The sequence below is a fragment of the Psammomys obesus genome, unplaced genomic scaffold (assembly GCF_907164565.1).
Source record: "Psammomys obesus unplaced genomic scaffold, mPsaObe1.curated_primary_1811, whole genome shotgun sequence".
Classification (NCBI taxonomy): Eukaryota; Metazoa; Chordata; class Mammalia; order Rodentia; family Muridae; genus Psammomys; species Psammomys obesus.
The window spans coordinates 1,021,704-1,044,778 of NW_026585691.1; the positions used below are offsets into that span (position 1 = coordinate 1,021,704).

At 41.1% G+C, this 23,075-nt stretch overlaps 1 protein-coding gene across 1 annotated transcript in view; it reads right to left on the reverse strand.

Annotated features, from left to right (window-relative positions):
* Iqch (IQ motif containing H) overlaps nucleotides 1-23,075 on the reverse strand; it is a 190,510-nt gene that overhangs the window by 6,380 nt on the left and 161,055 nt on the right. Inside the window, exon 16 of the mRNA XM_055596756.1 lies at nucleotides 21,542-21,712. Within this exon, the coding sequence (XP_055452731.1) occupies nucleotides 21,542-21,712 (171 nt within the window). The remainder of the gene's footprint in view (nucleotides 1-21,541; nucleotides 21,713-23,075) is intronic.

Consider the following 23,075-nt stretch of genomic DNA (forward strand, 5'->3'; position numbering starts at 1 on the left):
GCCAGAACTATGCTGAGGATAACTGAAAACTAGGAATAGAATCAGCCCAAGAGAGAAAAATGTGTTGAAGTCAACAAGCTGGAAGGAATGGGACATCCAAAGAGTCATATAATCCCTCTGATATTTGACATAGAGTTATAAGATTTGGAGTTTGTCCTGCTGGGTTTCAGTCTTGCTTTGGTCCAGTATTTCCTCACTGTGCCCCTTTTCTTCCCTTTTGGAATGGTAATGTATATTTTGTGCCATTGTATGTTTAAGTATGTAATTTGCTTTTTGATTTTACAAGGAGATACAATTAAGAGATAACTCTGAGTCTCAGAAGGGACTTTGGACTTTTAAATAGTCTTAATACTGTTAAAGACTTTGGGGGCTTTAGAAATTGGGCTGAATGCATTTTGTGTTATGATATGGCTGCAAGCCTATGGGAGCCAGGGGCTGGAATGTGGAGGCTTGAATGAGATTGCCTTCCAGAGGCTCTCATGTTTGAATGCTTGGTCTTCAGTTGGTAGAACTGATTTGGGAAGGATTTTGAGGTTGGAGGAGGTATGTAAGGGGGGCAGGTTTTGAGATTTCAAAATCTTATGCTAGGCCCAGTCTCTCCCTCTCTCTCTGCCTCCTATTTGTAGGTCATGTGTAAGCTCTCAGCTATTGCTTTCACCACCGTGCCTGCTTGCCCACTGCCATGCTCTCTACCACAATGGTCGTGGACTCACTCTCTGAAACTGTAACCAAACTCCAATTAAATGCTTTCTTCCATAGTTGCCGTGGTCATAGCATCTCTTTCACAGCAATAGAACAGTAACTAAGACAAATAGTTTAAATTGAAGTTAAGTTTTTAGTGATGGCAACATTCAAAGATATAGACTAAGATCAGAAGTAATGTAACTGTTAGCTATGGCTCACATTATGTTTTTTTCTGGGCAGTTCTATCCTATCTCACTTAAAATAAGCAGTGTTTGTGTCAGAATTTTATCTCTCCCTTTGATCAAATAAGTCTATGTCACCTGGTCTGTAATTCCTAATCAGAAAACGTTCACAGGCTTGTCATTCCAAGGTTTTGTGGGATATGTATTGGTTTTTATCCTCCTTTTCTGGGATTTCAATCCTTACACAACAGATCTTTTCTTCCACAGTTTAAAAGTGAGATTTAATCATTGTGCCCTTCCAGGGGGCCCATTGGATAAGCCAGTAGTTCTACCAGAGCAGTAACCAGACATATGTTGGCTATTTTGTTTTTATCTGCTTCTAAGATTTTATCTTTCTTTAAATATTCAAAGCTAAAAGTACCCAGGTATGGTTGTCCTTAAATGTATCTTGTCTATCATTTGTAGTGTTTGTGGAATGTGTAATTTGATATAATTCGCCACTTTTGGAAAATTATGTCTGTATTTATTTTAAAAGATTTATTTTCTCGTAAGACATTAAGTGTATGCATGTTGTAGTTTTTTGTTCCATTTCCCACGTATCTCCAATCCCTTTCTGGATTCTCATTATTTTCTTTCTATGTAATTTTGAATATTTCCCACTGACCTGTTTTCTAGTTCAGTAATCATTTTGCTCTGTTGTTTCCTCTATTACATTAATGTATAAAATTGCTAGTGTCAACTTTTTGTGACTGTTTTTAGTTCTGTAATTTTCACTTCTAAAAAGCAAATTTAGGGCTTCAGTGAAACTATCTTGTTATTCTAAACTATCCTCTTATTTTCCTTGAATATTAATCATAGCTCTTTTAGAGTCTCTGAAAACTTCAATATTTGGATTTCTTGTGGACACTTTTTTTTTCTATTTGCTTTCAGTTCTTTGGTCCTGTCTTTTAGTATGTCTTATGATTTTTATTGGATTTTGGTAACTTAGAAAATTGCAGAGACTCTTCATGGTGTTCTTGTTCAGCATGGTGAATTCTGAGTGATTATTGTTTTGTCAGGGTACTGGAGATTCATCTGGGTATACCAAAGGCTAAGTTTAGACTGCAATTCACCTCTTCCTTGTGCTTGATCTTTTCACCTAGGCAAGAGTCTTTTTGAAGTTCCCACTGAAAGCTTGGAGTGTTTATCAGAATCCTTCCAGCTTAATAGCCTGGGAACTCTTCTCTCTAATATCACATGGTTTTAAAAATCCTTACCAGGTCTTTAGCCTTGTGGTTACTTGTTGTATTAGGTTTCTGGAGTCTTGAGTTATTCTTTCACAGGGTAGTATCGTCCAGTGATTTAAATAGGACCTGTACACAGAGTGTTAGCTGCTTCTTAGTCATTAGCTTTGCACGAGGAGTTTGGCTCTACAGTACCAAACTGCTTGACCATTCTGAACTCACCCCCTCTTTCTTTATGTAAGATTATGATTTCTGTTTGGACTATTGTTTTCAAAGGAAAGAAGAAACAAAACAAAACCTCGCTTAAAAAAAGACTTCAGGTAAATTTAACGGTCTTTTATTTGTCTGTTTTTTGAGACAAGGTTTTTCTTTGTAGCCTTGGCTATCCTGGAACTGGGAGACCAGCCTGACCTCGAACTTACAAAGATCTGCCTGCCTCTTCCTCCCAAGTGTTAGGAGTTCACTACCATTGCCGAGACAGTCTTCTGTTTAAGGACCAAAGATCTTCATGTATTGATTGGTCAGTTGCTTGCATTGCAATGTCTTCAAAAAGTTGTTATCTATAGATATTTATCCAAGTTTTATAATTCATTTTTGGTGATTAAGTTGAACCTATCTTGTCAGAGAATAAGATCTCTAGGCATGGCAGGATATTTGTAACTCTCTCTCTAGGACAGTTAACCAGGAAGTTTTTCAGCCTTCATCCAAAGGGAATAAGAAAAATAAAAGGCTTACTCAAAGTTGTTTGTCTTTAATATCCACAAAATAAGCATCTTATTTTACTTGTGAGAGCTGTGAGGGCCTACACTTATGCAGTGCATCAGCGTGACTTCAGTGTAGGCAATTCCACTCCACCTCCATGCCTGGTCGCATTCCCTGGAAAGGGTGACCTCCTTTCTGATACAAGGCCATCAAATTCCTTGTCTGTTTTACTCAGCCCTGTCCCTAGGCTGGTAACTTAGATTAACTTTTCACATTTGTTTTTAATCTTAGTCTTTCCTTTAAAATATTTAAAAATTTGCTGTTGTATAAAATCCTTTTCAAACTAATTACTTGAAAGGACCATAAAAAACAAGAGTTTGCTATATAAACTTGCAAATTAATTAATTTTTTTGAGCCTCAGCTTTTTCATCTACAAAATCAAAGCAATGGTGTTTACTTTTTAGAGTCATGGCAAAGATAAAATATCTGAAAATATTTTACACAGTATAAAATGTTTAGAATAATGTTACAAGTGATTATGGATTACCATGGTTTCTCCAGATTAGGTCTGGGTGTCTTGATATGTTCCACCTTCACCACTCAAACCCTTGGAGTAAAAGGGACAAGGCACTGCTCTACTTGCTTCCAAGTCTATATGGCAGTCTATGGCAGTTCTGAGTGTTATGTGGGGAAATACTCCTCTAGCAGGGGGTTTCCATGAACTTAAGGGGACTCTTGTAGATAGTGGGTTTTTGTTTATTTGTTTTTGTGGTCCTTGGTTTGTCCTGACTATTCTCTTTTCATAATAATCCTTGGCCGTATCTGAAGTGGACATCAGAGATTATTCTTTATTTAATATTTTCTTTCTTACTCACTTACTCGCTATGGACAGCTGAGTACCCAAAGGTTGTTTTAAGTCTTAAAAAGGTCCAGCCTCTTTCAGTGCATATTAATGTTTCTTTTAACTGTTCAATTCCTCAAAAATTTTTACTTCAAGCTAGAGAGATGGTTCAGTTTGTAAAGCGTTTGCCTCACAACTGTGAGGACCTGAGTTTGGATCCCCCGGGCCCAAGTAAGAAGCAGGGTGTATGTGCATGGGGAATGGGAGGCAGAGATAGAGGGTCCCTGGATGTGCACAGGTAGTTAGCCTGGTTTATGTGGCAAAGTTCCAGGCTCATGAGTGACTCAGTTTCAGCAAAAACGTGGAAGGTGCCTGGAATCTGACCCCAAGGCTATCCTGTGACTTCTACAAGAGGGTCAAGTACATATGCAGCGGCACTCAGTGGTGTATACACACACAGACATGAAACGTACGTGCATCTTCAGTGACTGCGTCTGTAGTTCCTTCTGCATATAGCTAGGTTTTTCTTTATTTCTATGTTTTCTTGTTTCTGTACTCCTCTCATTCTCTTAATTGTAGGTGTCCTAAGCCTGTCAGGCTTTAGTAGGAGAGCAATAGGCTTTGTTTTTATGTAGCTAATCTTTCTGTATTAAAACATGTGCTAGCTGCTACAATCTTTGCTGCATCCTTACTCTTGAGATTCATTCAGAGGTTTTAGTAGTTGCTTGGACTTGCAACTTTAACTTGATCCTTATTACAAGGCAGTTCTACTTTTCTGCGTTTGTAAAAGCCTTTCAGTATTGTGTGTGCCATCATGCATGTGTGGAGGTTCAAGGACAGCTTTGTGGTGTTGGTCGTCCCCTTCCACTGGGATCAAACTCAAGTTGTCACACCTGTGTGGCATGTACCTGTTGAGCCATCTTGTCAGCCCCTTTCAGTATTTTTTAATACCTCCTTTTTGAAATTTAAGAACTCAGCTTAGTTTTTCCAGCTTTTCCAAGTTCCTACTATCTAGAATCTGTTTATTTTCATTTCTGCTAATACTGCCTGATACCTTTAGTGGCTCAAAATTTTTGTGTTCTTTGACAAAGTAGCTAGAATGTTCAGCACAGGAACACCACTGTATCTTCTAACTGCTTTGCTAGTGCTGTGAACACAGTAGGTCTTCTAAGTTGTCACAGGGGCCAGTTTTGCTAACTATTTCATCACTTTATAACACGACTGTTTACATGACTTCATGGCACCATGGGTATCACCGCGTCCCCGTCAAACTTGTGGGTTTTGCTTGGGGACACCTTCATTCTGATGCTTGTTTTGGTGTTGACCAGGCAGACCAGCTGTTTGAATATTCAAGTACTGAAGAAGATTGATGTTGTTTAAAACAACAGAGGATGTATTTCCTATTCACGTTCTTCTTCCACATGTGTGGCATGTGTCTCCTGTCACTTTTGGTGCCCTCTGACACCAGACTGTTACGATGAGCTGCTAAAATGAGGTTCCATGTGTTTCCAAGGTGGGAAAGAGAATATGGCAACTCAGATGTTCTGCAAAACATGACATATTTCACGTCTGATCATATCTCACTGGTCAAAACAATTTACATGGCTATCCCTAACTTTGTGGGAACACTGAGAAAGTATAGGTCTGTTATATGCCTGCAAAGGAGAGAACCACAGCATTTGTAAATAATGCTAATGCTTCCTACCATTGCACTATCTGGGCCACAGAAAAGGATTTTTCCTGGTTGTGGAGCCATTTAAGACTGTGGCACACTGCCCGTGTATGTTGTGATATCAGGCCCGTCAAACTGCTGCAAAAGGAAAAGTATACATGATGCCTTTCTCCATACAGCTTGTGCCACACCTTCATTTCATGAAATCAACTGGGGGCATTATGTAGCACTGCAGAAATATCTATAATGAGACCCACCAAATTACTTAGAAACTCAGCAATGCATCTCTCCAACATTCATCAAGAAAATAATAAGCTCATGAGATAATCTGACACTCCCCACACTCAATTTTGGACAAAAAAAAATCACTGAAATTCTGTGATGAGAATGGGAAGAAAACCAAGTTGAACAAGAACATTGGTGCCATCAACAGTAACGCATTGCTTATGTCACTTGCTTTCCCTGGAAAGAGCTCCCTCTTTAAATTCAACCCAAAACAAAAACAGGGAGCAGAGCTTACCCTGGGATTTGGGGAAATGGCTTTCTTTCTATTCTCAGTATAGCCTAAAGAGAGAATGAAATCCGAGGGAAGCCAGTCTTCTACCCACCCTTGGTAAGGAAGAGGCCGGCATAGGGCTGTGCAGTGGAGGTTGGCGCTTCTGCAGCCGAGGGAGCCCACCAACTGAGGCAGAGCACTCTTCTGAAATGGATTCAGAGCTCTTTCCTTAGGCTGGCAATCACATTTTAGTTATGGGAAGCCGTTCTTGAGAGGAAAAGGCACACACGGGAGAAAGCCATGTACAGTTATGGGTTCAAATGCCAGCTCCATAACATTCTTGGCTGCACAACCATGGGAAAATCTCACTGTGATATAGTAGAAACAACATCTCCTTACAGCATGGGCATGAAGAATAAATGAGATAGTGGAGTGAAAATGCTCATCCCAGTGGCCAATAAAGAGGAAGTGCTCTAAAATGCTGGCCCATCAGCTCCCTCCCTGAGACAAGTCCATCCAGACAGGGAGGGTAGCCAGGAGTAATAAAGAATGCTTGTAGCCCCAGGAATTGAGCAGTCAAGGCAGGAAGATTGCCATGAATTTGAAACCAACTTAAGATTCAGAGTAAGATTCGGTCTCAAAAAACTAAAAGAAGATGATGAAGAAAAAGAGGGAGAGAGGTGGAGGAGAAAGAAGATAAGGGGTAGAGGAAGGAAAAGAAGAGGCGCATTGGTGGAAAGGTCTCACTAGGGATACATTTCTGAATCCATGTTCAAAGTCAAGAAATACGAGTGCCCATCTCAGGAAAGATCAGGCAATAATACAACTTGGAAATTTGTAAAATACAAATATGGTCATATGATTCTCACTTCATTCTCTCTCTCTTTTACACACACACACACACACACACACACACACACACACACACAGAATGTTGCCCCTAATCTGTCTATATATTTGTCTGTATGTATATGTGATATATATCCATGTATTTATATATATGCATATCTACAGTATAAATATACTTATTTATATATACATGACTGCTTATATTTATTTATATGTATTTGCTTTCTTTCTCATTATCATCTGATTTCTTCAAGTGGGTTCTTTTTATCTCTGGTTCTGTTTTTTTTTCTTTTCTTTGTGTTGTTGCATTACTCTGTTGCTCCTAATCCATATTTCTCTTTACCTTTTTATCTTTCATCCTTTGTAAGTTACTGAACATAAGCAAACCTGTGGGTGAGTCTGGGGAACTGTGGTGCCTCGCTATCCATTCTTTCTGTAACTTTCCCTAGCAAGACTCCTGACTCTTGCTGGATTCACTTCCTCTGCACCATTAGTCTGCTCCCCTGGATCACTCCAATCACAGTGTCATAGCCAGTGAGGTTTAACCTAGGCGAATTATTGTTGACTAAAAACTTTTCCCAACACCCCACTATGACAACTTGTAATACACTCAGCATTGGCAATCTTTGACAGTCTCTATAGAGGCTGAACTTAAAAAATAAAATAAAATAAAAAGAAGTGTAGCTCTGTATTCCATTTTAAAATTGAACTGTTTGGTTTGTTGCTATCTAATTTCTTGAGTTCTTTATATAATTTGGATATGAGCCCTCTGTTGGATGTAGGGTTGGTGAAGATCTTTTCCTATTCTGTAGGCTGCTGTTTTGTCCTTTTGATGGTGTCATTTGCTTTACAGAAGCTTTTCAGTTTCATGAGGTCCCATTTATTAATTGTTCATCTTAGTGCCTGAGCTGTTGGTGTTCTTTTCACTAAGTTTTCTCATGTACCAGTGAGCTCAAGGCTATTCCCCACTTTTTCTTCTGTCAGATTTAGTGTTTCTGGTTTTATATTGAGGTCTGTGGTCCACAGCTATCCACTGTGCAAGGTGATAGCTATTTGTATTCTTCTATATGCAGACATCCAGTTAAACCAGCACCATTTGTTAAGTACACTTTCTTTGTTCCATTGTATAGCTTTGGTTACTTTGTAAAAAATCAAGTGTCCGTAGGTATGTGGGCTTACTTCTGGGTCTTTGATTCAATTCCGCTGATCAGTCTGTCTGTTTTTATGTCAATACTATGTGGTTTTTATTACTATTGCTCTGTAGTACAGCTTGAGATTAGGGATGGTGTTACTTCCAAAAGCTCTTTTATTGTATAGGATTGTTTTAGCTATCCTGGGTTTTTTATTTTTTCATATGAAGATGAGAATTGTTCTTTCAAGGAATGGCTAAGAGCACTTAAAGAAATGTTCAACATCCTTAGTCTTTAGGAAAATGCAAATCAAAACAACTCTGAGATTCCATCTTATACCTGTCAGAGTGGCTAAGATCAAAAACTCAAGTGACAGCTCATGCTGATAAGGATGTGGAACAAGGGGAATACTCCTCCAAAGCTGGTGGGAGTGAAAACTTGTATAACAACATTGGGAATCAATTTGACAGGTTCTCAGAAAATTGGGAATAGCTTTACCTCAAGATCCAGCTATACCACTCCTGGGCATATACCCAAAAGATGCTCCATCATAACCACAAGGACACTTGCTCATCTATGTTCATAGAAGCTTTATTTGTATTATCCAGAAGCAGAAAACAACCTATTTATCCCTCAACTGAAGAATGGATTAAGAAAATATGGTAAATTTACACGATGGAATATTACTCAGCTATTAAAGACAATGACATCACGAAATTTGTAGGCAAATGGATGGAACTAAAAAAGATAATCCTGAGTGAGGTAACTCAGGTACAGAAAGACAAACATGGTATGTGCTCACTTATATGGACTTTAGCCGTAAAGTACAGGATAACCGTGCTACAGTCCACAGACCCAAAGAAGCTAAGTAGCAAGGAGGGCTCAAAGGAGGATGTTCGGATCTCACTGAGAAGAAAAATAGACCTCTGGGTGGGATGGATGGAGGGATCGGGTGGGAAGGGGAACAGGAGGGACCATGTGTGGGAAGGACAGCAGGAGCGAGAACTGGAATCAGTGTGTGTGGGCATCTCTGGGACAAGCTAGACATCCAGGACAATGGGGACCCTTGGGAATCCATGAGGGTGACCTTAGCTAAGACTCCTAGCCATAGGGGATATGGAGCATGAAATGGTCACCTTCTGTAACCAGGCAAGACTTCCAATGTCGGGCTGGGGGAACCAACCCAGCCACAAAACCTTGGACTCATAATTTTTCTTGCCTATAAGAGGTACAGGAATAAAGAGGGAGCAGAAAGTGGGGGAATGACCAACCAATGACTGGCCCAACATGAGTCTCATGCCATGACAGAGAGCCCACACCAACACTATTAATAATATCTGCTATACTTGCAGACAGGAGGCTAGCATAACTGTCATCTGAGTGGCTTCACCCTGCAGCTGATGGAAATAGAGGCAGAGACCCACAGCCAAACATTAGGCAGAGCTTGGGGAATCTTATGGAAGAGGGGAGGATGAAATGAAAGAGCCAGACAGGTTAAGGACATCACAAGAAAACCTACAGAATCAACAGAGCTTCTTAGGGACTCTCACAGAGACTGAACCACCAACTAGAGAACATGCATGAGACAGACCTAGGCCCCCTACACATATGTAACAGATGTACAGCTTGGTCCTCCTGTGGGACCTCTAACAGCCTGAGCAGGGCCTGTCCCTGACTCTGTTGCCTGTCTTTGGATCCCTTTTCCCTTGTCTGGCCTCAATAGAAGATGTTCCCAGTCCTCCTACAACTTGACATACCAAGGTGAGTTGATATCCGTGGGAGGTCTCCTCTTTCCTGAGGAAAAAGGGACTGGGGTCTAGGGAGGGGAGAGGTGGGGGAGAGGTGAGGAGGGATTGGGAGGAGAGGAGGGAGGGGAAGTTCCAATTGGGATGTAAAGTAAATAAATTAATTAATGGATAAAAGATAAAGAATTATAACCAATCATCCAAGAAACAAAGGTGTAAATAGCTCCTTATGTTCTGGGCTTCACTTTTCTCAAAAATATTATAACTCCAATCAAGTGCAAAGCCCTTAACTCAAGAATGAACACACTTCAGGTAGTAGAAAGTGATAAAGTATGTTTTGAGCTTCTTTGAGACTTCCCTGCCAAATATGCTGATTCACAAAATGTATCCTGTTTTGATGCTTTAGAAAAATAAATAGATTAGCTACCTTGTGGTACATGGACTGTTTCAATCCCACCAGTTTGGGACTGGAAACTAATTCAGAAGGGATTGTATGTAGCAGATGTAAAAATTTCAGGTAAATTAGTTCATTCTGGCATTTTTATTGTTTCTGCATTTCATCAGATTTAAGGTAACTTGCAAAGCAATATGAGCTCCATCATATGTGTTTGCACCAGCATAGATCAGGCTAACCAAAGAGCCTCATGGTCTTGACAGTGCCCTGGCAGTCCACTGGGGTTGCCAGATATCACCCAGAGCATTCTCCTCACAGTTGGTGCTGTGCTTAAGGTCTGAATGATTTTAAAGGGCCCATAAAAAGTTGACTCTTGAAAATAGTATTGGTTCTCAAGTAATAAAACTAAAAATTTGTAGAAATTAGGGCTTCTACGAATGTAGCTCAGTGGCAGACTGTTTACCTAAAATTAATAGATATTGAATTGTATCTCTACAAATTAAAACATTCAATTAGGCTGCAACTGTATAATTATCATGTCATTATATGTGGGCAGTGAATTTATTTTTATATTGTTTATGTGATATGTGGTTGTGTTTGTTCAAGTAAGTACTGAGTCACATAGTGTCTTAGAACATCTTAAGGTGTCAGAGATTTGAAAATATTTGTTGAAGTGGAAAACTTAAAAATATTTCTCCAGAGTAAAATGAGTTTCTGGGCATGGACTGGATGTCTTGGTTTAGGAATAAGTCCTTGTATTTCACATACCCCATGATGCTATGTTTGGATGGAGCAGCTGCCTCCTTCCTTAAAAAATAATCAGAACTCCTTTCTGAAAGAAGTCATCAAATATAAACAGCAAAATGATACGAACTTCATTTTATTGTTCCCTAAATTGTATTTCAAACAAAACACTTATGTGACTATATTGGGAAAAGGGCCTTTAAGAAGGTGACTAAGTTAAATGAAGTCATAAGAGTAGAGTTCTGATCCTTTAGAACTGGTGTCCTTATACAAATGATATCACCTTCCATGATGTGTGTGGGTGCGTGTGTGTGTGTATGTGTGTGTTAGGGACATAAGGAGAAGATGCATTCTACAAGGAAACAAATAAGTCCTCTTACCAGGAGCAAAACTACAAGTGGCTTGATCTTGGAGGTCCACCCTCCAGCTGTGAGAAGAAAAATTCTTGCTGTTTAAGTCACCCTGTCAGTGCTGACTGTTCTGTTTGTCTGAGAAGACCAAGGGGCTGTATCTTAGCAAGCAGCAGTGGGCAGGCTCTGGAGGCCCAGGGCATGCCTCCTGCAGGTTCAAGAGATACTTCCAGGGTATTCCTAAATCTGGAAACTAGGGACATTAGTCTGTGATGTGGTTGTGCAAGTATGGGGAGGAGGAGGACTTTCTAGGACTAGGTGCTGCTCTGTGGAGCTGCTGTTGTATGGATGCCTGTCCTGTACAACACCTAACCTTCCTCCGAATTCACCCACCTAAAGACCAGCTCTTTGAAGGAGCATCAGTTTGTTAGCCACCTGGATCCTGTATGTACCCGATGGGCTCAGCCCTGAAGAACTGTAACTATAACCCTCATACCTCAAGGTCATAGCCAATGCCATGGGCCTTACACATCTGAAGAAAAACATAATAGAAGATTAGCGAGAGGTTGTCGTGCTTCAGCTGGGTGGTCATCAGTGCATAGCGACTGGTTTCCGGTGACTAGAAAAGCCACAACTGAAAGTTAGACTCAAAATTTTTACATCAGAAATTTAACTTTATAGCTACAGATTTGTAGAAAAATTACTAATAACACAGAAGTGGTAATCCCAGCACAGTTGCAGTGTTATAATACATTATATTGTTTTGGAACATTTGTCATAACTAAAAACCCAAACTGCTACATTACTATTTCCTACCTTAAGTTCATACTTTATTTGAATTTCCCGAGTTTTCCCTTATTTCCTCCTTCCTGTTTCAGGATCCCATCTTATATTCAGGATCATATTATACTCAGTTATCCTACTTCTTATGTCTCTTAGGGCTTTTATAGTTTTTCGATTCCCATGTTTTTTATGAACTTGACAAGTTCGAGGAGTACTGTTAGTTATTTTATAAAATTCCTATTGATTTGTTTTTTTTTTCTGATTTATTTCTCAGGATTGGACTGGAGTACTATGTTTTTGAGACATAAAGGCCACAATATAAACCTCAGTCTTCATCACTTTATCTCAAGGGTCTATGCTATTGTATTTTTTCTAAAGGTCACCTGTTGAAAGATGATCAAGCCATTAGGAGGTATGATTCTGTGGAAGATCCTTAGGTCAGCAATCAATCACCCCCATCAGATGTCCAAAGTACTGGGCTAGTCCACCAGGAAGTGGAGCCTCCAGACTATAAGCTAAATAACCCCCATGTTATCATTATTACCTCAAAGCTGACTAATGCACTATCAGTATAACATGTTATCGATAGTGTCAGCAAACAGTATATTCACTTCCCATACTATACAGAAGTAAGCCACTTTAGTGTTTACAAAAATCCCCTCTCCAGTTCTGGAGTTGGATAACTGCATTTTCTGTTGGGAAACTGCTACTTTTAAAAATGTTTTTTATTAGCAGATATTAATTATACATACAAATGGGTTTCACTATGGCAATTCCATACATATACACAATGGATTTCAGTTATATTCACCTGTTACTCCTTGTTCCATTTCTCCTTCCCAATGATCTCATTCTTCTTCCTAAGTAGCCCTTCTACTTTTCTCTTTATTTTGCAATCCTGTCAGTTGGAGCTGTCCCAGAGACTGGCTATAGAATTTTATATTTTTAAATATAATTTATATATTTTCTAAAACATTTAAAATTTCATCTGCACAAATTAAAGTAGTTGATGCTAGCAGCTTTGCAGTATACCATTTGTAACATGTTATATTTGTCTTGGACAGTCAGCTGTTTCTGTGAGATAACTGGGAATTAGGAGACCTGCATACAGAACCCTCACCAACTTTAAGGGCGTAAAAGATGAATGTTCCTGGCCCAGATCTTGAACTTAGGCAGTCCTGCAAGGGCTTGAACTTCCACATTGACTTGAAACAAAAGAAGTCAAAAGAAATGCCAGCGTACAGCTGGCTTTGGGGTTCCTGGGGATCTGTAGGCAGACCTTGGCCTCTGTTTAGGAAGTAGTGTGGGACTGAGCTGATCAAGTGCCCATCAGACAATAGATATTTTTACTCTTCTGGAAGTCTGCTGTCTTTTTTCTTGCTGCCTCTTCCTCTCTGTCAGGCACATATGTCCAAATTCTACAGTCATCTTTTATAGCATGTCTCCCTCCCATGTGACTTTCCATCAACATTTATATCAAACCCTATATGTGAACGTTACCATCAGACCATTGGTAAGGATGCTTTCCCCCTAACAAATGTTAGGCCCTCACAGGCTAATCCATTTTGAGTCATGTCTTGCCATTAGGATTGTGCCATCTGTACCTACTAGGACATTTTTATTTTTAAATAGACGCACAAAAACATAAATGTTTTTCTTATCAGTGATATACATGTAATGTTTGATACATGTATGCATTTCACAATATTTAAATCACATGAAGCATTTTTTATCTCCTCAAATATTTATCATTTCTTTATGGTAAAAACTTTCAAAAGTTTTCTTTTGTTATTTTTTTAATGTGCCATACAAAACTGCTGTTATGCTTCACAATATTGTGGTGACAAGAGCCAGCTAAGAGAAGCTCTGACTGAGCTGGCCAGACTTTACTGTGCCAGGCTGTGTTATCACCTCCTGTCATAATGAAGGCCCAGAAGCCCAAGCCTTTACACATGGATGTGAGCTGCAAACACAATGGAATTTCCCTGAGCTACTGAATATGTAATCATGTGGTAGTTACCATAAATTCACAAGGTAATTCCACCCAAGGTAATTTTTGTGTTCTAAACTTATCTTATGCTACCTTAGTATATAAATAAGCAAAACCACTATTATGCCACCATCAGTGAGAGAGGAAGGAAAGTACCTGGTAGGCAGATCACCCTCCATACCATGTTTCTTGGTCATAAAGCACAACAAAACAACTTATGGACCAGCTGAATGTGCCTTCTGGATGTCAATAAGACCAGACCACCTGAGGCCTGGTCTTCTTGGTGAAAACAAACTCTTGTGTCCCCCCCCCCCTTTCCCAGCCCTGAATGTAAAAATGCATGGAGAGTCGGAAGAGACTCAGGATGATTGATATGTCTCTTAGTTGTTGCTTCTTTTTCATCATTGTCACATCCTAGCCTATGACTTATTGCTCAGGAGCTCTGGTTAAAAGGGCGCAAGCAGAATTCCACAATGGACAGGACATATGGAATCAGAAATGCAGTGGTTCAAAACCTGGGAGGCCATTGACTATCTGTGTGATTTAACATTTAACGTCTAAATCTGACAATGCCCCATGTAAGACTGTGTCTGAAATCTGATAAATCATACCTACTACCCTTGTCGTCACTATTCCTTTGAAAGGAATCTAGACTATAAGTAAATATAGTTTCCGAGGCTGTTTCCTTCCTCTACTGGGGGCACCCCCTTGTCTTCTGGGATTCTGACCATGCTCACAAGATTTATTGTTTTTCCTCAAACCAAGTTGCTCAGTTTCATTCTCCTACTCAGAAGTCCTCAGGGTTGTTTCCTTGTCTTCAAGCTGAAAGCCAGAGCCTACCTTAGTGGGCAAACAGTCTCAGTACACTGCTCTAACTCTCGCCCTCTGATTCTTCACCATCCTCTAAAGGAAACATGGTCTCTTCAGACATTCTATGCTTTACAAATTGAGGCCTTCCCTTCCTTTCTCTTCACTGACTACCCTCGTCTGTAAGGCCTGACCAACTTCCATGTATGCATAAAGAGCCTCCTGACCTTAGCAGGCCGTCAGCATCTTGCTGGAGCAGTCGCTCTAACGGCACCTGTAGATGGCCTCGTCGGTCTTCTTTGTGAAAGTGTATACTGTGTTCATACATATATTGTGTGTATAAACTGTTCATTTCTAGAAAAAGATGGCTCATGGTTTCAAGTGATTTGATAGGTTCCATATTTCCCTATTTACTTAATTCAGTCATTTGTGCTGCCTAGAAAACCATACTCCTTCATGATCACCTAATCCATTCTGTGTCACTGAGCTTGGCTGAGTTCAGACGGATGGGAAGACAATGGTTGACACATACCAGAAAGCAGTTCAGTCACAGGGACATAGCTCTCCTTTGAAAAGAGTGTTCTGAAGCCTCAACTAGGCTTCTTTAGTGAGGAGCTGAAGCTGCCAAGAACCCAAGCCCTGACTGAGCCAGTGCAAGGCTGGCTAACGCGTTGCAGGTTCGAGAGCCTGCGCGTTAAACCTTGGCTTCCCCATTTGCTTGCTAAGTAATCTTTAATATGTGCTTGCCTCCTATTACCTCAAATCTCACATCTAAAAATAAACATAATAGTTCCTACCTAATATGCTGGATTACGAACAAGTTTGTGTGAGGGGTTTAGCAAAGTATGTTTAGGTTAGGCTTAGCACATTGTGTTGCTGCCCTCACCCTAAGCTCTGTGGCAGAGCCAGGTGCTGCCCTTAATAAACCTGGAGCTCTTTGCCACTTGATCCAGTTTTCTCCATGCCTCATGTGTTGGATGAGAGATCTTTTGAATTTGCTTCTAGTTGATTTCTTGCTGGGTGTTGACTGACACAGCTGAGTGATGACTGATAAAGGCTTAGGTATGGCCTGCCATAACAATATTACCCCCTTCTAGATTCTTCTACAACAACAATAAAAACCAACCTAAGGACATTTTCAAGAAAGGATGCAGAATGGGGAGATGGGCCTTTCCTGTTCACCCCCAGGCTATGTTTCTCCTAGGTTCTCTTCAGTGTGTGAGGCGAGCCTTTCCACAGACAGCCCCATTCTCTAGGGCCCACAACACCAAACTGCTCGGGAGACTTTGAGCATTGTTTGGGCTGTTCCTATTTGTAACTAAGGAAACTGAGGCCAAAGCAAAGATCAGAATTCATCATCCCTACTCCCAGACCGACACTCTTCACTCCAAATTCCCACTGGCTACATCTGGAATGTGTGGGATCTCAGGAAGTTAGTCTCCATGAGAACGAGAAGAAACAGCACACAAAACATCACTGTTAGTCTAGTCTTATTAAGCTACCTTTCTAAATCACAATCTAACAAGAATGCTTCAAGCTAAATAAAAGAAGCCCAGAATACTCTTTTTCACTGGAGAATATAATTTTGCTTCAGCCACAATTTAAATTGATTTAGTTCTGTGCACAGCGTCTGAAGTGTGGAGCACATTCTATTTTCACCATGATACTTGTTTTGACAGTGATGCATTTCAGTTGACATAGCTGAAATCCTTATGTAATAAATCTCTGCCTGAAAATTAATCATGTTTATAATATTCTGAGAATTAATAACACCCATTGCTCAAATCATTAACTTAAAAAAGGAGCTTCCAAAATCTGTTCTCGGCAGTAAGGGACCACAAATAAATGAATGTTTGATAAAATAATCCAAGCAGCAGTTTAACAAGCGTAAACTGGAAGGTGGCTGCAATAACACAGAACTATTGTTTAAGGGTTGGCAGAGGCTGATGAGGTTCTTATCCCAGTTATGAAGCAGGCATCCACATGCATAATGAACTGCTCTCTGAATTATTAATGTGTTGCTTATTTAGCCTCATCTGTCTAGAAGATAATGTATCCTAACTCTAATGAGTGATTGGTTTTGTACATAATTACAGTAGCAGCGGTAGTAGGGAAATACGTGCCTTCAACGAAGGACTTCTAAAAATAAAGTCATCACATAAACTCTGATGTGGTTGCATTCTATCAAAATCAAACCTGAAGCGCTTGAGAATTCATAATGAATTACAGGAGACAGAGTCATTATTAACATCATAATTTAACACAAAAGGTTTTACTTAATCATTCGTTACAGATCATATCTGTTCAAACGTGTATAAATGACTTGGGTTGTTTCAAGATGTTAGCAGAGATGACTTTTTTTTTTTTTTTTATGGCCACTCAGCAACTGTGGTTTGAAAGGTTCAGGAAGAGAAGGAAGGAGTGAGGGCTGACAGAAAATGGTGGTTATTGATGCTAATTTTAAAGTTAGAGAAAAGGTTCAAATGACACCTTTGTGTGTGTGTGCACATGCACACGTGCGTGCACACGCACAGGAAGGCAGAGATTGACCCTGAATGCCTTCCTTAGCAGCTCTCTTTTTGTGAGGCGGGGTTTCTCCCTGGCCTGCAGATTACTGAATCCTAGCGGCACTGCACGCAGATTTTTTACATGGGTTCAGGAGAGTGAACTCAGGTCTCAGGCTTGTGCAGCAAGCACTGTACTCACCCGTCTCCCCAGCACTCTCTGTTTCTAAAATGTGCATATCTGGGATTTCTCAGACCTTATTTATGCTGTCAAATGTATTTGGTTGGTTGGTTTGCTGGCTGTAAAGGAGTTTGGATCAGGTCATCTCTGAGCAATTCTGAGAGAACAGGCTCTTTGCTCACTTGTTTGTTTTGTCTCAACACAAAGGAATAGAAGCAAACTAGGAGTATTTACTTTACAGTTCTTAGTTTTGAACGTGCTGACCTCATCAGAGTGGGTTTATTATCACAGAAGCCATCTTTCCACATCCACCTTCTTGTGTCTTCTCCCTCAGTCTTCACAGGGGGGTTAATTGTGAACCTGCCAATATCAGAGTGTGCACATACTTGGGAAGTTTCATGTTGGCAAAAAAACTGTACTGTTGTGTACATGTGTACATGTTTTTTTAAAGAATCTATTACATGTGTAAATATGCCTGGAGCCTGCACAGACAGCCAGTGGTTCAGGATGGCAGAATTTGTTGCTCTCTAAAGCGCTGTAAGTTTATTCTCATACCAGAAACCCAGGTAGCTTTTTTTTGTCATGATTCTGGAAACATTTTATTTCTTAAACATTTTATTTCTTATAATGTTTTCCTGTTTTGTGTAGGCAGCTCCTAAAAGCATGTAATAGTGTTTGTGGGGCCGGATACTGTGGAACTGGGAGGAGCTGGTCCAGAACAGGACTAGGGCTGAACAATGTCCTACCCCGGAAATCTCACCTGATAGTGGTAGGAGTGAGGACCGTTCCCTCTCCTTCCCCTGGACTCCCACCTTTGCCACCCTCTCGGTAGTCACATAGCCTGGTGGACAGGTTACAGGTTTAACATCTTCTCTCCTTACAAGGTCATGTCCAGCAAGCACTGCAAATAATGCATTCTCAGCACCTTGGTCCTGGCCAGTAATGTACACTCACCCTGAAAGTCTCTGCCCATTCCCCAAAGATTTAAATAGCCTTTGTTCCTCCCAATTAAAGGAGCTGTTCAATGAAGCCTGCTTCCTGAGCTCTCCATCACCCCCAGCAGTTGCCTTGTTCTCCCTCTCAGGCCACTGATCTGAGCATGCTGTTAAGGGAGAGCAAGCAGAATGGGAACCTCAAGTCTTCACAGAGTTTCCATTCTTGGCCTATAGCTAGGAGGGATACCTGGAGGCAAGAGGTAGGGAAATGAGGGAATGTTGTGATTCAAGGTACAACTATTGTTATGGCTCCGCAAAGCTACATTCTGATGTGGCAGCTTGTCTTTGGAAGGTTGTACTGCTACTGTTTTCATCCACGCCTGGGCCAAGGGCACCACAGATCCTTCTGCCTTTAGGTGGAGACAGTTTCCTCATACCCAGTTCAGTTCTGCTTCTCAATAGGCAAAGATTAAGGTGATTCCTAGGAGCAAGGCCCTGGATGGTACCCCCTGGGAGAACTGGATTGAGATCCATATAGAAAGAAGCCATATGTGTACTCAAGACATCAAGAACCTCTCTAGGATAGTGGGGGAAAGAGTCAAATAAGCCCCTTTAAACCTAGAGGCATGTAGATCTGAAGCTGTTCAGCAGAAAGGTAGGAGATGTCGCCTCAAAAGCCTATGAGATAGGGTCCAATTAATCCTGATAGGCTGTCGACCTGGCTGGTCCTGAATTCACAGAAACCCACCTGCTCCTGCCCCGCAGTGCTGGAATTAGAGATGTCTGCCTCCATACCCAGCTGGAATTCTTTATCTGATTAATATATTTGGATGTCAGGTAGAGCTTCATTTTCAGAAGGACAAGAAGCCACTGTTTGAGAAGGCATAAGAACCCCTTTAGGGACAGTCAGGACTACTGGATCTGTACAGCCTCAAATGCACTCTTATACTAAGGACCATCTTGCCCTGTTGACCTTTATTCTTTCCCCCATGACCTGTTTGGCTAGATCCACAAGCACCCACTCTCCCTGTGGAGACCGACTCTTTATACCCCGAATGCTCTAAGTTGGTAAACCTCACCAGCAGCAGGTCTCAAAGCCTGTCATCCCAGTGATGACAAAGGAGACTGTGGTACAGAGAGGCAGATCATGGGAGGCCTCATTGATCAAGCTAAGAAGATCACAGGAGCCTGATCTTTAGAAATCCTGGGTAGGAAACGAAACCTCCAGAGCCAGCAATGGCTTACATCTGGTTGAGTCACTGGCCAAAGGAGCTCATGGAAACCCCCAAACATCTCAGGTTATTGCCAAAGGTATTGATTACTCTTCACAACCCAATGGTAAGACCTTATTACATTGAACACAGAGAAGACAAACTGGTGCCAAACTATAGCCTTCACCCCTGCTGACTAGTGTCCATGGTACTGGAAGGTCCTCTGCATTGACCTAACTATAAACCCTGCAATGTACAGCAGTGACCTTGCCTGCATGATATGCTGCTGCAAACGTAGCACAAATTCTGTGGGAATAGGCAACCACTCTTTGTATTTAAGCCCATAACTGACAATTCTCAGGTGGCCAAGAACCTGAAACAGGATAAGTCATGGACCTAGGGAAAAGGCAAATACTGTTGTTCTGCTAAAGGAAAACAACAATAAAACGACTCCTTATGACATTTTGCTATATCCATATACCAGAGCCTCATTCAGCCATCATCATAGAAGCTTCCATTGCAGTAAATAGGAACTAACACAGAGACCCTCAGCTGGTGAGAGATCTTGTAGCACTCAGTCCTAAGAGGAAATCAAACCCCTCCCCTTACAGGTTCAGGGAACTGTGGGAAGAGGAGGCAGAAAGCTCCTTAAGAGCCTTAGGGGATGGATGACTTCAAGGAAGCAGTGACACAACAGGACTAATGCACATATGAACTCAGAGAAAATGTGGCAGCGTGGGCAGATTCAATCCAGACAGGGTTCCAGTGCTGAGATGGGAAGTAGACTTGGGCTATCTCTGGTTGACATCCACTTGCAAAGGAAACATTAGTTTTCTCTACTGTAGTCCTGCTGGGTACATTTATCACACTCAAGGGCAGGCCCCATTCCCAGAAGGAGATGGCCAGCACAAAACAAACTCAGTGGTATTTTTGTAGGTGTGTGTGTGTGTGTGTGTGTGTGTGTGTGTGTGTGTGTGTGTGTGATATGGCTTAGTTTGGGCATTTTTTGTTTTACTGGTCTTTTGCTTGTCTACTATGGTTTCTAATTTTGTGTTTTTATGAGTTTTGTGTGTCTGGTTTTGTGTATGTGTTTTTTAATTATGGTTCTTTTGTTTTTGCTTGCCTCTTTGTTTATTTTTCAAAAATAGGGAAAAATAAAGGGCACGAAGTTTGGTAGAGAGAAGGGGAGGATCTGAGAGGAGATGAGAGAGGGAAAACTATAGTCAAAAATTATATATGTTCTATATTATATATAATTTAACATATAACATATATAATGGTTTTCAAAACAGGGTTTCTACATGTAGTCTTGGTTGTCCTGAAACTCTCTCTGTGGACCAGTCTGGCCTTGAACTCAGAGATTCACCTTCTTTTGCCTCCAAATGCTGGGATTAAAGGTGTGTGCCATCATGCCTAACTTAAAACATTTTTTTCTACTTAGAAAAATTCTGGGTAGGATTAATCTGTGTTTAAATTAACTTTTTACTTTGTAGCAGTCTTAACTGTAGTTTTTAGGTAAAGGGAAAGGAGGGAGACAGGAAGTCTTAGGGAAGTTCTAGTGTATTAGTGTGAGGTGGTTGGGGGCAGGCTTTCAGGTGGCATCTTCGTGGACGCAGAGTGCAAGGCAAGACCTGAGGCGTTCTAGCAGCTACAATTATTGTAGCCTAGTTGCTGGCAGGGTGTGGGGCAAGGCGAGGCAAGGTGAGTCCTGCCAGCCCGTGGCCTGAGCCTCCAGGAGGATGTTCAGAGGAAGAGACCATACAGTTCTAAACAGCTCCAGCTGAGGACTCAGCAATCAGTTCTGGGTCAGGGAATCTAAGCTCAAATGGAAATGAGGGCTAGAAAAAGAGGGATGAGGGCTGTCAAAAATAGCTGGCTGCTTAGAGAAATATGAAGAGAATTGGGAGGTAACCAAACAGAAAGCCTGTGGCCTCTAGGCTTTCATATTCTGCTTTTCCTCTTCCTGGTGACCTCTCCCGTTTCATGGCAGACTGTTCCATTTTTGGACCTTGTTTTTAAATGGCTCAGTGACCTGTTTGGGTCTTTATTTTCTTCTCGTTCACTTAGCAGTTGAGCACTGCTGAACGCCAGATCAACAAGAAGGAATCTGCTGCTTACCAGGTCTGCCTGGATGCTAAGGCGCTTCTTTTTCCTTTTTGTGTCTTGAGGAAAGCGGGGCACTTCCAGGGTGCTTAGACTACAATCCAGATGACCATTGGTCAGGTACAGCGTGAGCTGAGTCATGGCTAGCTGGTCACTGTACGAGAGGCTGAGGCCTGTGGTCCATACCTGGTTAAAACACAAGTCAGAGAGGGGAGGGATGAGATGGGAGAAGAAAGATAGCTATACCAGTCCAACTAGATCAACAGGCCACACTAAACAAGTAGCCAGTGAGATTCTTGGGGTAGATGCCTTTGCCTCTGTTTCTAGATCAAACAGCCGAGGAAAGGAGCTTGTTTCTTGCGTTAGAACATATGTGGTATGTAGGAAGTTAAAGAAATGAGAACCCCTGGCCAAGATAATCTAATAGAGAGCTTAGTGAGTTTTTGTTGTTTGCGTGTTTGTTTTTTGGCTTGTCTATCTCATTTCAGAGATGGACAGGGCAAATGTTTTCTACTGAGATTGGATAAAAGCTAAAGAGAGTGGTAACTAAAGTGGAAAAGTGAGTGGAGACAGGGTGCAGTAAGAAAGGAGTTTTCCTTGACTTTGGAAAAAATAATATGTCTCCAAGAGTTTCAGTGTGCTCTTACCAGAAAGTTAGAAGAGTGAGGTGGTAAGTCTACCACCATCTTACTTTATCAGCCCACAGAGTCATAGTGCCCTCAACAGTGACCTGGTGCCAACCTCTGGGATTATGAGCAGACTATGATGCAATCAAAATTTAAAGGCTGGAGAAAACAGATAGGTTAGATATACTTACTGTGGGTTTGTAGATATCTGAGTGATGGTTATGAATTTATTTGATGGATATTTACTGAGCATCTACTATGTGCTAAACTGGCTGTGACAAAAGTTCCTATGCTACCTTCTCCCTTTCCTTTAAGGTTACAAGTCATTTCAGACTCCCACGAGATTCCCAGAATCCAGCTTAGCTGAATGCTTAAGGAAGAACATGCAAGTCACTAGAGCCAAAAATACAGAAGGCTAGGCCATGCCATCAAGACAGCATATCCACATATGCTCAGGGACTGACAGCTCAGTGCAATGTGCACTCTAACAATGATTATGGGAAGTAGATAGGACAGCCTGGGTTTTCTTGGTGGAGTCCAGGCTGCCTCTGAAGGTGACACTTGAGCTTTAAACTAGTAATAAAGTCATGGTTTGCACGGACCAAGAATATATGGTGTGCTAGGTACTTCACAGACTTCTCTGATCTTTCCAGTTACATTAAAATACAACATACACACAGATAAAAACAAACAAACAAACAAACAAAAAACAGGCTCAAGAGGTACCTAAGTCCACACAATAAGTAAGGGTACACTCAGATTCTAGCCATTTCTGTCTGGCCCTAAGCGCACCCTCCTCCCACGCACCTCTGGACAAGAGGACAATGAAGCTGTAACAGTCCTCCAGTCAAATGAAAAGTCAGAGTCACAGAGGACAGAACATGAACTTGTTTAATATAGCCCATGCCATGGAAGTGTCTTGT